The 14,734-nt window shown below is 46.1% G+C and overlaps 2 protein-coding genes across 2 annotated transcripts; one reads left to right on the forward strand and one right to left on the reverse strand.

Annotated features, from left to right (window-relative positions):
- Positions 1 to 664: 664 nt before the first annotated feature.
- On the reverse strand, positions 665 to 1,611 carry MYCTH_104582 (uncharacterized protein; the record flags this gene model as incomplete). The annotated part of the gene is made up of 4 exons (XM_003665776.1): positions 665 to 971; positions 1,034 to 1,119; positions 1,305 to 1,466; positions 1,513 to 1,611. 4 exons carry the CDS (start codon positions 1,609 to 1,611, stop codon positions 665 to 667), a joined length of 654 nt encoding a protein of 217 aa, XP_003665824.1.
- A 1,115-nt stretch (positions 1,612 to 2,726) lies between these two features.
- Positions 2,727 to 4,449, forward strand: MYCTH_2309910 (uncharacterized protein). The gene is made up of 2 exons (XM_003665777.1): positions 2,727 to 3,230; positions 3,372 to 4,449. The coding sequence occupies exons 1-2, from the start codon at positions 3,088 to 3,090 to the stop codon at positions 4,294 to 4,296; spliced, it is 1,068 nt and encodes a 355-aa protein (XP_003665825.1). The 5' UTR covers positions 2,727 to 3,087; the 3' UTR covers positions 4,297 to 4,449.
- The last annotated feature ends 10,285 nt before the right edge of the window (positions 4,450 to 14,734 follow it).

The following is a 14,734-nucleotide window of genomic DNA, read 5'->3' on the forward strand; positions in this document are numbered from 1 at the left end:
ATATTGGGAGGTCGTTTGTGCTCATGTTCACAGTTATCTGGACTGCAAGTCAGAGGATATGCATGAGTCAATAAACGAATCCGGTAATGCCGTGCCGTGTGGTTGCTGTCGGCGTCTACGTGCAGGCCAAGCTCTGGCGACCGCATATTTGCTGCGTCTCGTTGCCCGGTTCTCGGCATCTTTTTTTTTTTCCTTTACGCGGCACGGCTCATCACGACGAGTCAATAGTTGCGCCCATTCTAGATGGGACGCTCATTTCGTTTAACTGCGGGGGAGGTGGGATCGTGGCGGCGATGCGCACGGGAAGAACCGCAACGGGGACCAATCTTTCAACCGGCCCTATCGATTGCCCGTCACATATCCGGCAGGATATCGTGATATTGCCGTGGCAACATTTTCCCCCCGGTATGCCACAAGAAGATGACATGCTTTCCAGGGAAATTCCTGAGCCGGCCGGCACCTCGAGTCTATGTAGTTAGCTATGTACGGAGTACGAAGTATGTATATGTATACCCCGTTGCGGATTCAAAAGTGATATACTGTATTGTATGTACATACAGTACATACTATGTACATACATTCCCAACGCACCATTCCGGTAGTGGAGATTCCCGTCTCCTCCAGAACACACACCCTCTCAAGACACCGGCTACTCGACTCGCATTCACCACCCCTCCACGTTCACAGGCATGTGCAACAGACCGTCGCGCGGCAGCCTTCCCGCGCGAATGTTCACCTGCAACGCCTGGTGAATCAGCCGGGGCTCGGCCAGCGCCGCGTCGCGCTCCGTCCGCCATCTGACAAAGTCGGCTTCTGACGTGCCGGTTCTCAAATGCTTGTTGTGTTCCATTTGCTCGGCCACGGTAGAGAACGCCTGGGGCGTCGAGCGTGGGGTGTTGGGCGGGTAGTCGTGGCCGGTGTAGATTTTGAAGTTGGGCGGGAGGCTAAAGAGTTTGGAAGCGGTTTGGAAGCTGAACAAGGTCTCTCAGTACACGTATGCACATTACGACGGGTTTCAAGCTGGGGAACGTACAGGTCTTTCGCGTTGCCGCCGGGGAAGTCGCAGCGAGCGGAACCGACGTCGCAGTTGAAGATGGAGTCGCCGCAAAAAAATGTTGGCTGGAGGTTCTGGTCAGTAAGAGTGTTTGGATGGGGGGGGGGGGGGGTGAGTGACTATTGAGGATTGGGTCGAGGGACACGTCGAAACCCTTGGTCACTCACCCCCTATCAGATAGCCCATATGATCCGGCGTGTGTCCGGGTAGGTGCACCGCTTTTGCCTCCCAGCTGGCCAATGTAAAAGACCTCGTCATCGTCGAGCAATCTGTCAAGTTTCTTCCCGTCTCTTGTCAGCAGGTCTTGGAGATACGTGGCTGCCGTGAGATGGTTGGCGTGGACATGCGTCTCGAGAAGGCGGTCGACAATGTACCCCTTCTCCCCGACCAGGGCCAGCAAGCTGTCGGCCGTCTCGGTGGTCACGGCGTTGCGGGCGGGCAGGATCGAAGTCGAGGACAGGGTCGAGGATGACTGCAGTTTTGGTGGATAGATCGGTCACAACGTACTGCCACGTCGAAGTCTCCGGCTCGAAAATGGTGTGGACAATGGGCTCCATGATGATATCTATAGCTGGGGGTATGAGCGTATAGGTGTTGTTGATATTGTCACCCTAACCCAAACTCCCGATGGTACCTGGTTTGAAGTTTTGTGATGCTGCTGACTGAACACAAAGACTGGCTTGAATGGCCGCTTGATATATGGCCTCGGCCTGAGCCCCTCGGGGTCTCAACGTCAAACTGGAGCCATGATGATACTCTGCATGGTCTGCGCTCGCCGACCTCGATCGAGTGCCGGCTCAATGGCGAGGACGACGACTGAGGTCCTTGCGTGGTACTGGCAAAGACCGAGAGTCGTCAGATGGGCCGAGGCTATGATGGATACGCTGGTCGGCAGCGTCATGCTGCGCCAGTAACATGGTGATGGGCACGTCGACTATTCACGTTGTCCGTTACGAGAAGTGCCCATCTCGTTTGAGCCATCCAATGTCGAGATCTCGTCATCATGGCACCGTTGCTTGCTGCGCTAAACCTCCAGAGCTAGACCCGGAAAACCACGTTTTTGTCGTCGGCTCTGGGGCGGCACCCAGTGCGTACCCGCTGCCGTGCGACGGGCGCCGGTTCCCGGTAGCGCGGCATGCAAATCGGCGATGTGCACCGATAGCCGCGACCGGGATTGGTGGCCGGACGGGGACCCCAAAACCTGGACCCCGGATTTCGGTTGTGGGGCTCCTGGGATTGAAGGACGCCGAGCGGGACGAGCAGTTCGCCGACCAAAAACTTTTGTAGAAAATACACTAACTAGCCCCGAGGTGGGCAACCGGGGAGTGGTCGCCGGCTTTAGCTTCGCGCCTGCTGCCCCTGCTCACTCATCGTCATTGGTACGGAATCGTTACCAAGTTCGGGTTCCATTGCACGAGCTAGAAGTTCTGGAGAAGTTGCTCCTCGCCATTTCGCGCGCAAGGAAGGTGTGCCGACCTTAACACCTGAGCTCTTGGGTGGGCTTTTTTTATACTGGGGAATGGCTCTTTGCATCGATTCATTATCACACGCATACTAGTAGTACTACACCAATACTTCGCACCTTACGACGGAAAGACAGGTATTGGCCATCCGGGTGCAGCGCCAGGCAGGCAGCCCACCGGTTCGAGGGCTCCTGCCTTCGCTCCAGCGGGCCACCGAGGATTGTCGGGCAGGTGCTACCTACCGGTGTAGTTAGCATGCTAGCCTCCGAGCCCATGACTCAGGCTCTAACAACCCTTACCCATGAATCCGAGCTGCTCTCGTCATTCTTCGCAATTCGCGCGAGGAACCCCCTGCTGGTCAGTGGTGGCCGAACAACCCACGATCGCCGAGATGCGTCACAGTCTTTAACCCCGAATGCTGGAAAGATATAATATAATAATATATAGGGCGCTGTCTGAATAATCATGGCGTCTATGGCTGGTGATATGAGTAACGCTCACCTTCCCTCATTCCGCTGAAAACTTGATCCGAAAGTCCAAGCGAGAAACTAGACACCCGAGCAGGCAAAGATGAACAACGTTCTCACGGGCGCGGCGATGGGCGCTGCCCTGACCACCGCTGGCGTCTACGCCCCCGACATTATTCTCTCCCAGTTCAAGTTTACCGACTTCACCATGCTCCAAACCTTTCTCACCGCCGCGGCGGGTAGCACGTACGTGATTTCACCCGCACCTTGGCCCCCCTTTTACACCCACCCTTCCCCCTCCCCCCCCCCCAAAGATAACCATAAAAACCATCCGTTACATTGAAACTCACTATTCAACCCAACCTATTCTGACCAAAACGCACACAGACTACTCGTGACAGCCGCGCAGGCCTTACACCTGACAGACCTACCACCGCGCGGGCCCTCCAGCCTCGGCTTGTGCGGCCGCTACGACGGCAACCTAGTCGGCGGCGCCCTGCTCGGCGCGGGCATGGCGATCTCGGGCGCCTGTCCCGGCACTGTCCTCGCCCAGCTGGGCGTGGGCGTCTCGTCTGGGCGGTACGCGCTCGGCGGCGCCGTGGCCGCCGGCGTCGCGTGGAGCTGGATCCGGAGGCGGCGGGCTCCGGGCAGCGGCTGCCCCGGCTCTGCTCCTGCTCCTGCTCCTCCTTCGGCGGTGGCGGACGGCAAGGAGGAAGGGGGGGTGGTCAGCAGCGGAAAGGGAGACCACCGCCACCAGACGGGGGCCGCGAGGAAGGACGGGCGCGGAGAGACGGTGTATGAGCTGCTGGGGATCAGCCGGGGGGCGCTGCTGGTCGGGCTGGAGGCCGGGCTGGTGCTGGCAGTCGCCGCGGCGGTGCGGTATACGCGCGCCGACGCCGCCGAGGCGAGGGGCCTGCCGCCCTACTACGCGGGCTTGGCGATCGCCGCGGCGCAGCTGGTGTCGATCGTCCTGAGAGGGTCGCTGCTCGGGGCGTCGGCGGCGTTTGAGGAGCTCGGCGGGTGGCTCTGGGGGGTGCGCGAGTATTCGAACGTGCTCTTCTCGGCCGGCGTGGTCGGCGGCGCGTGGCTCGTCTCGCGCGCCGTGCCGGCGCTGAGACCCGTGACCGAGGTGGCCATCCCGCCCCTGCGGTCTGCCCTGGGCGGGTTCATGATCGTGTTCGGGTCGCGGATGGCCGGCGGGTGCACGTCTGGGCATGGCATCAGCGGGCTGTCGCTGATGTCCAACTCTAGCTTTCTGACGGCAGCTGCAATCTTTGGCGCCGGCGGCCTGACGGGGCTCTTGCTGGGCTGAGATATGACCTGCCTCGGTTGTCAGATCGGCCGTCGATCATTTCGGAGCTTGAGAGTCGAGATTGTCGAAAGCACTTTGCTACGGAGAGGTGTCTGGTTCCAAAATTATGAGTATGTATATAATTATCTTCTGAAGCCTCTGCGACTGGCTGTCAGATCCATAAATGGTGTGGCATATCGTGCGGAGCAGGGAAGCATTAATAATACTACCCGGTTATAGGGAGGAGGATTTTACTAGTGTTAAAGGGATATGTATTCCCCCCCCTTTTTGAATAAGCAATGTTAACTTTCTCAGAGAGCCAGTAGTTCACAGCAACTTCATGTGTCGTCCGTGGTCATCCCAGCTTGATCCACAGGAGAACTGAGGTAGGCTAATAACATGGGATTGCTCCAGCCCGGGCTCAACCCCCTTCCCCCCTCCTCTTTCTTCGATATGTGCCGAACGCAGTGGGAGCTCCGGGAGCGTTGAAAGCAGTCTGCAGTAGGTGGCTATACGAAGGAGACAGTGCCTTGTTAAACTATCTACAAAGGAGACAAAACGACTGATATTTATAGACAAAGGAACTGGCCAAAGCGTTGAACAGCCTTATACAGCTGTGGCAACGCGTGGCTAATACATTTAGAAGCTCTACAGCTTCCGACATACCCCCTAGTTGAACGCGGTAGTCGGTTAACTACGCTTTGTAGTAATACTGTTCTTGGTATTATATCCTTTGTCGCTCTTACCTTGATGGCTCCTTTAGGGGCCTGCCTTCCGTATTCGGAAGTCTAAAAGAGTCAAGTATAGTAGAGCGATTCTTTTAAAGCTATAGATCAAATATAGCCATTGTAACCATAGTAGTAATAGTATTACTAGTTTTAATCGTAATAATAATAATAGGATGATGCCTCTTATGCTTAAATTAACGGATAACTTGTCAGGTGTACCTACCGTAAACACTATAACTGCTAATAGGTCGACTCCTGCTCCTGTAACGCCTCGAAAGTGTAAGCACGCTAAAGCTTCCAAACTATAAGTGTTCCTATTGTCCTTGTTCGATTAATTTTATACTAGTTTTACAGTTTTCTAGCGTTTTACTAGTTACGTTAAGATCGTTCGAGCTAACTAAATATAGTAACATTATAGCTAGCGAGCTTTATAAGGTGCTCTATGGAATATATATATAGTCGGCTCTAATAGGACGTTCTTTTGGCAAATATCGCGATCATTCTAGCGCTAGTTCTTATTACTACCATTATACCTATAGTTCCTATAAGTATAAGAAAATATATACTAATTGCCTATATATCTGATAGCTCTTATAATACTTATACTAACTATAATAGTAGTCTTACTTCTTATATTAGGTTAGTAAAGGATTTGACAAAGGCTCTATTAGATAGAGCTAAGGCTTCTATAAGTCCCTAGATCCTAAACCTCTACCCTTAACATATAGGCAAATCGCTAATAGTTATTTATAGGATCTTAAGAAGTTACGTATAGTTCTTCGGAGTAACCTAAAACGCGCTAGCGTAGACGATATAGAGGAGTACAAGCTTAATAAGGCTAAACTTACGTGTTTTACAAAGATCGCCTACTCTATATACGACATCTTCTATTAGTTAGGCAAGATCAAGGAGGCTTATAATGCTTATATTAGCGTGTCCGATAATACGTTAGACGCTACATCGTTACCTAGCTAGAATAAAGGTAAGGGCAAGGCTATTAATCCTAGCGATAGCTAATAGCAATAGATAGGGAGTATTAGGCGGTACTTTGTTTGGCGAATTTGACTTATTTTCTACCCCCTAGTTATATAAGCCTATAACTAATATCTTGAAGATTAAGGAAAGCCCTCTAGCGCTCGAAGGCTTATTAGCTAAGTCGTTTAGTAAGCCTATCTACTAGTATCTAACTAGTTAGTAGATATATAGCTTTAAACGTTCCTTTCGCTACTTCCTAATGTAACTATATATTATAGATATCTATATACTATAGGTAAGTATTAATACGTTTATTCTTAGCTATTACTAGTCTTATTGTTTGCTAATTATCATAGTAGATGTTCTAGAGTTCCCTAAGCTTAAGATTAATATCTATAAATAGCCTCTTTGTCACGGATAAGCACATGGACGGCCCGGCAGGCTGCAGCCAGGACGCGGGACATTCCGACAGCCAATCACTTGACGGACCAATCAGAAGATTATCACTGCCAAGACTAAGGTCTTCACTAGTGATAATAACATATCACCGTCAATAACGTAGAATTATGGAGTGAAAGGAGAAACGGTACTAGTAATAACTATTAAAGAAGGACAGATAATTATATATATATAGCTAGCTAGTCACTCGTTATAGTAGACTCTAGGAGTTCACTAGTAATAGCAACCTAACCCACAATTATAAGAACTTATACCAAGCATCACTAACTATTATAGGAGACAACTCTAGTGTTATTATAAACCCTTTAGCTTCACCAAATCCCTTAGACGACCTATACGCTTGTCCTGCTTAATTTACCTCCGTCTGAACCCTTTTAGAAGAAGTCTAAGTTAGGTTCGTCACACGTTGCTATTACTCCCTTTGTTCTATTATAGCTCAGAACGGAGGTGATTTCGACCTCGATATCGACATAGCTACTAATGTCACGGCTGAACAGCTGCTTGCCTAGCTTGGTTAACTCTAGTAGCAGATTTAGGAATTAGACTAGAGAGATAAGGTTACTTAAGCTCGGATTAAGGAACTCGAAAATGGCAAAAAGCATTTATAGAAGCTAGTTAACGAGGCCTACGCCAAAATCAAGGCACTCGAGGGCACTAAAGTAAGCCGTATTAAGATTAAACTACCTAGCAAATATAGAGGAACTAAGGAAGATCTCGTAGGATTCCTAACAAACCTCTGATCCTACTTCTGGCTCAATGATGACAAGTTTCTAGACGACAAAGCCAAAGTCCTCTACGTAGTTACAAGACTAGAGGGTAAGGCACTTAGATAGTTTGAGCCTATATAGAATGACTATCTTACTAAGGAAGACGAAGACGACCGAGACGTATTTACGTAGGCAGTCTTTTGATCCTATAACTAGTTTAAAGAAGAGCTTTAGAAGGTTTTTAGTGATAAAGATAAGAAGATTTATATATAAGAAAGACTTGCTAATCTCCGATAGACTGAGTTAGTAGCCTCTTACGCTATATAGTTTAGATAGGACATACTTAAGTCTTAGCTTAATAATAAGGCATTAATATAACTATTCTATAACGGCTTAAAGGAAAAGGTTAAAGACAAGCTATATAAGTACGACTGGCCTAAGACCCTAGATAAATATATTATATAGGCTATTAGAATCGATAATCGACTCTATATATAAGAGTAGTAGAAATAAGGTCAGATAAATAGAACTGCGGTTAAGGCTAACAATAAGAAAAAACGAGTATACGTCAGCACATCGTATAGGACGTATCCTAGAGCTATAGATATAGACATAGCATAGAAGTAGGATAAGAAGAAGATAGCCAAAGATAAGTCTAACGTTACCTACTATAACTATAAAAAGAAAGGACACTATAAACAAAAATATTAAAGCCTAAAGAAAGACTAGAAACTAGTCCCTAGAAAGGAAATTATAGCTATTAACAAAACCGCTAAGGATATTATCGAAGTAGCGGCTATAAGCTACGAGAATAGGGATAGCGATACGGACAGTCCCAGACGCGATGGCGATAATAAAGACAAACAAGCACCGTACTCCGAACTAGTTACTATAGACCTAGAGACAGGTCTTGCCGAATAGGATATAGCAGGAGAGTATATACTACTAATTTCGATTCTTCTAGCCTTGAGGCAGTAGGATTTCATAGTTACGTAGAGGTAGGATAGATCGTAGACGACCGATACCTAAGGACTTGAAAGACCTAGACCTAATGTTCTATTCCTCTAGGAACGAATTGAATAGTATTGTAACGAAGTTTTCCGGCTTAATATGGAACTATGCGAATAGGATAAACGCTTGATTCGACTTGCTTAGTAAAGCGATAAGATAAGGGACAAGATAAGGGAACTTTAACGTATCGTGGAAACTATTAGAGGGGAACAGCCTATAATATATAATAGGCTCGATAGCTACGCCGAGTATTTTAACGATTAGCAACTTAGCTATAACGTATAGAACCCCGAGTACTAGTTTATACGCGCGAACTACAGAAAGGATGAGCGTATATAGGAGAGCTACTAGAAGAAACACTCCTACCTCAGTATTAGAGTATTTATAGTCTATATATAGTGGGAAGGATTTAGAAAAGAATTCTAATACCTTCTAGGCGACGCCACACGACTATACCTGCGATACAAGGCATATACGCAAGTGCCCTGGTTCTAGTATATGGCATATAAATGCTAATACCACTTTCACGACAAATTCGAAAACAATCACTAGCCGATCCGATAAGGAAATGAGGACAGGATGTCACGGATAAGCACATAGGCGGCCTGGCAGGCTGCAGCTAGGACACGGGACATTCCGACAGCTAATCACTCGACAGACCAATCAGAAGATTATCACCGCCAAGACTAAGGTCTTCACTAGTGATAATAATATGTCACCGTCGACAACGCAGAATCACGAAGTGAAAGGAGAAGTGGCACTAGTGATAACTATTAAAGAAGGATAGACCATTATATATATATAGCTAGCTAGTCACTCGTTATAGTGGACTCTAGGAGTTTACCAGTGGTAACAATTATAATTATAGTACTTATACTAAGTATTGCTAATTACTATAAGAGACAACTCTAGTGTTGTTATAAACCCTTTGGCTTTACCGAATCCCTTAGACGACCTGCCTACTCGTTACACTCAGCCTACCTCCGTCTGGACCCTTTCAGAAGAAGTCTAAGTTAGGTTCGTCACACGTTATTACTACTCCCTTTGTTCTGTCATAGTTCAGAACAGAGGTGACTTTGACATCGACATGGCTACCAATGTCACGGCCAAACAGCTGCTTGCTTAGCTTGGTCAACTCTAGCAGCGGATCTAGGAGTTAGACCAGAGAGACAAGGCTGCTTAAGCTTAAATTAAGGAACTCGAGAACTGTGAAAAGTACTTGTAGAAGTTGGTCAACGAGGCCTATACCAAAATCGAGGCACTCGAGGGCGCTAAAGCGAAGCGTATCAAGATCGAACCACCTAGCAAATACAGAGGAACTAAGGAGGATCTCGTAGGATTCCTGACAAACCTCTGATCCTACTTCCGGCTTAATGATGACAAGTTTCCGGACGACAAAGCTAAAGTCTTTTACGTAGCCACGAGACTAGAGGGCAAGGCACTTAGATAGTTTGAGCCTATATAGAACGACTATCTCACGGAGGAAGACGAAGACGATCGAGACGTGTTTATATAGGTAGTCTTCTAATCTTATGACCGTTTCGAAGAAGAGCTTCGGAAGGTTTTTGGTAACAAAGACAAGAAGATTTATATGTAAGAAAGACTCGCTAATCTCCGACAGACCAAGTTAGCAGCCTCTTATGCCGTATAGTTTAGACAGGACATGCTTAAGTCTTAGCTTAATGATAAGGCGTTGATATAATTGTTCTATAATAGCCTAAAGGAAAAGGTCAAAGACAAGCTATATAAGTACGATTAGCCTAAGACTCTAGATAAATATATCACACAGGCTATTAGGATCGATGATTGACTTTATATACAAGAGTAGTAGAAACGAGGTCAAATGAATAGAACTACGGTTAAGGCTAATGACAAGAAAAAGCGAGCGTACGTCAGTACCTCGTATAGGACGTATCCCGGAGCTATAGATATGGACGTAGCGTAGAAGTAGGACTAGAAGAAGACGACCAAAGACAAGTCTAATGTTACCTACTATAACTACAGAAAGAAAGGGCACTATAAGCAAGAATGCTAGAGCCCGAAGAAAGAATAGAAACTAGCCCCTAGGAAGGAAATTATAGCTATCGACGAAACTACTAAGGACGTCATCGAAGTAGTAGCCACGAGCTACAAAAACAAGGATAGTGATATAGACAGTCTCGGACACGACGGTGATAGAGAAGACGAACAAGCACTGTACTCTAAACTAGTTACTATAGATCTAGAGACAGGTTTCGCCGAATAGGACACGGTAGGAGAGTATGTACCGCTAATCTCGATTCTCCTAGTCTTAAGGCAGTAGGGTTTCACGGTCATGTAGAGGCAGGATGGATCGTAGACTACCAATACCTAAGGAATTGAAAGACCTAGACCTAATGTTCTATTCCTCTAGGAACGAATCGAATAGTACTGTAACAAAGTTTTTCGGCTTAACATGGAACTGTATGAACGGGACGGGCGCTTGATTTGACTTGCCTAGTAGAGCGATAGAATGAGGGACGAAATAAGGGAACTCCGACGTATCGTAGAAGCTATCAAAGGAGAATAGCCTATGACATATAATAGGCCCGATAGCTACGCCGAGTACCTTGACGATTAGCAACTTAGTAACGACGTGCAGAACCTAGAATACTAGTTTATATGAGCGAACCGTGGGAAAGACGAGCATACGTGGGAAAGCTACTAGAAAAAGCACTCTTATCTTAGCATTGGAGTACCTACGGCCTATATACAGTGGGAAGGATTCGGAAAAGAATTCTAATACCTCCTAGGCGACGCTATACGACTGTACCCTCGACACAAGGCACATGCGTAAGTGCCCTGGTTCTAGTGTATGGCACACGAATGCCGATATTACTTCTACGACAAATTCGAAAACAATCACTAGCCGACCTGACAGGAAAACAGGGACAGAGGCTTATACCCTGTAGAATAGGTCTATGATGCAGGAAATAGAGCGGCCGAATTGCTCTAGGAAATCGAAGCCTGAGACCTAGAAAGCATTACGGTAGTTCTAAAACGAGCCTGGCCTAGGTACTGCGGAACCGGACGAGATATATAGGACTCGTGCTAGAGTAACGATTGCCTCTATCACGCGGACGAAAAGAAATTGCGAATTCGGGAGCTTTAGATGAAGCTATGGCACGTATAACGGAAAGTAGAACGGACCTAATGGTAGGAAGCCGTAAGCACTTAATGGCTTACGGAAATGAGCACGATTGACGAAGCTACTATTAGCCGAACAACCGGAGAGGTTAGCACTAACCTAGGAAACGGGTTAGGGCCCTTCGAGGGGCCCGGAAACCATTAACGCCCGTGTAGCGGCGAGTGGTAGCGTAGTATAGGAGGGACTAGCGCAAGAGACCACTATACCAAGACCTCCTAGTAGAAACATAGGAAATCGCCGTAATCTTTAGACGATAGCGGTAAGACAAGCGATTGTAGATAACAGCATAATAGAAATAGTACGAAATGCTCGCACTAGTAGATAGTGGAGTAGAGATGAACCTAATTTCGCCGACGCTTGTGAATTAGCTACGGATACCCTAGAGAATAAAGCAGAAGTATAGTATAGTCAAAGGGCTATTTCCGACATAATAGGTATGTAGGGAGACCGAACCGATTGACATCACTATAGTAGGAAAGACTATAGTAATCGTATTTAGTATTGTAGATATAGGTAATGACAAAGACATAATATTAGGGTTACTATGGCATGAGGATTACGACCTAGACATTAGCTAGAAGAATGGTGGCTACCTGTGACCCCGAACAGAGTTATATTTGACTAGTAAGATAGGGAGCGCGCAAGGATCGCGAGCAGACGATGCTTAGAGAAAGGCATATCCTACGGATCCACCGTAAGAGACGGACAGTGGCAGGCAGACCACTACGGACTCTAGAAGAGGCGGCATAACGACATCGATATCGCGACAGGAGGAACGAGCTAAATCGCTGATAGCTGTTCTCTCCGTTGACGAATGCGGAGCATTGTAATTAGAGTAGTAGGTTGAGACAGGAGAAATCGCTAGTATCGCTATAGACAGAACCAAGTTCGCATATTATTAGAAAACCGAGAAACAAGACAAGACTAGGGAAGTACCGAAGGAATATAAAAGATACCTAGCATTCGAACCAAAGTATCTAGAAGGATTACTAGAACACGGCCTATAGGATTATGAGATCAAGCTTAAGGAAGGAGTATAACTAAAGTTCTTTAAGATTTATTATACGAGCTAGACATAGAACGAAGAACTTAAGTGATATTTAGAAGAGAACCTTTAAAGAGGATATATCCGCCTGTCGACATCGCTAGCAGGCTATCTAATCCTATTTATGCCTAAGAAAGACGGAAAGCTACGGTTATACGTCGACTATCGGTAACTTAACGAATAGACTATGAAAAACTAATACCCGTTACCGCTAATCTCACGGCTCCGAGATCAGTTAGCAGGAGCCTAATATTTTACGTGTCTTGACTTGCCATCGGCCTATAACTATATACGGATTAAAGAAGGCAACGAGTGGAAAACGGCCTTTAGGATACCCTATAGCCACTACAAGTACCTCGTCATGCCATTTGGACTTACGAACGCGCCGGCAACGTTCTAAGCCCTGATTAATCAAGCTATCCGACCCTTTCTCGACAAATTTACAGTATATTATCTCGACGATATACTCATCTTTTCCAAGACGATAGACGAACACCGGAAGCATGTAAAAGTAGTACTAGACACGCTATACGCGCACAAGCTATCAGTCAACAAGGAAAAGAGCAAATTCCATGTTAGGAAGATAGTCTTTTTAGGATACAAAATATCCCTAGGACAAATTCGGATAGAACCTTTAAAGGTTAAAGCCATTAAGAATTAGCCATGACCGACGTTAGTCACAGAAGTACGAAGTTTCATCGGATTTACGAACTTCTACCGGATGTTTATTAGGAACTTTGGAGCGATCGTATGACCTTTATACGAACTTACTAAGAAGAATGCTAAATTCCAATGGGAAGAGCAATATAAGCAAGCATTTACGTAGATCTGTGACGCCATTACTAAAGACCTAGTACTAGTGCTACCAGACCCTAAGAAGCCATTCGAGGTAGAAACGGACGCTTTAGACTATGCTATCGGAGGACAATTGGGACAACGAGACAAACAAGGGAAGCTATATCCTGTAGCCTTCTTTTCTAAGAAGCTCGATAGACCATGTCTTAATTATCCGATTTACGACAAGGAACTACTTACGATTATCGAAGCTTTCAAGGAATGGCAACTATACCTTAGTGGTATAATTGAACTAGTATAAGTGTATATAGATTACAAGAACCTACGATACTTTATAACGATAAAAGAACTTAACAGACAATAAATACAATAGGCAGAATTCCTCGCGGAATTTAACTTTGAGATCCGCTATAAGAAGGGTAAAGAGAACGTATAAGCGGACATCTTAAGTCGACAAACGGATTACACGAAAGGACGAACGGGAATAACACTACCGTTGTTTAAGGAACGAACAGATGGAACGCTACATTATAAAACGTAGACACCCGTGGAAGATGATCTACTTAACTTGTTCCTAGAATGCTACGTAATCTTTCGAGAAGAAAGGATTAACGAGGTATAGTATTAAGCAGTACCTAGACTAGTAGTACCTAACGGAGTAGAAGAAAAAGATAGGAAACTCTGGTACTAAGGCAAAGCGTATATCTACGATAAAGATCAACAGCTACGAATGATCCGAGAACTCTACGAGTCAAAACTCGGAGGATATAAAGGAGTTACGAAGACTGTTACACAAGTTAGGAAACACTATGACTTTCTATAATTAATAGCACAAGTTAAGGAAATCGTACGGAGCTACGACATTTGTAATCGAAGCAAAACAGTACGACATAAGCCGTATAGGCTACTTTAGCCACTGCTAATAGCTGACAAACCATGGAGTTTAGTTACGATGGACTTTATTACGAAGCTGCTAGAATCCAAGGACATAGCTATAGGAGTAATCTACGATAGCATCCTTACTGTAGTAGATTGCCTGACTAAATAGGCATACTTCTTCCCCTATAAGGAATCCTAGATAGCTGAACAGTTGGCAGACGTGATCTATCGGCAAGTTACATCAGTGTACGCTTGGCCGCAAGAATGGATCACTGACAGAGATACCAAGTTCGTATCAAAGTTCTAGCAAGCGTTAATATAACGATTAGGCGTTAATAGCAAGCTATCAATGGCATATTACCTATAGACCAACGGACAAACGGAGCAACTAAACCAAGTTATTAAGCAATACCTCCGCTCTTACATCAATTACTAGCAAGACGACTAGGTCATACTGTTACCAACAGTATAACTCGCCTATAATACGACGCCGACAGAAACGACCAAAGTCACACCGTTCTTCGCGAACTATGGATATAAAGCAGACCTTAGGCAAGGACTAGAGGTCACAGTGCCAAGAGCAGCAGTCAAAGCAGAACAGATGTACGTACTATATGAGAAGCTCAAGAAGGAACTCGAGTTTGTCAAAACCAGAATGAAGAACTACTACGACAAATATAGGCTCAAGGGACCT

The sequence above is a fragment of the Thermothelomyces thermophilus genome, chromosome 6, assembly GCF_000226095.1.
Source record: "Thermothelomyces thermophilus ATCC 42464 chromosome 6, complete sequence".
In the NCBI taxonomy this organism is placed as follows: Eukaryota; Fungi; Ascomycota; class Sordariomycetes; order Sordariales; family Chaetomiaceae; genus Thermothelomyces; species Thermothelomyces thermophilus.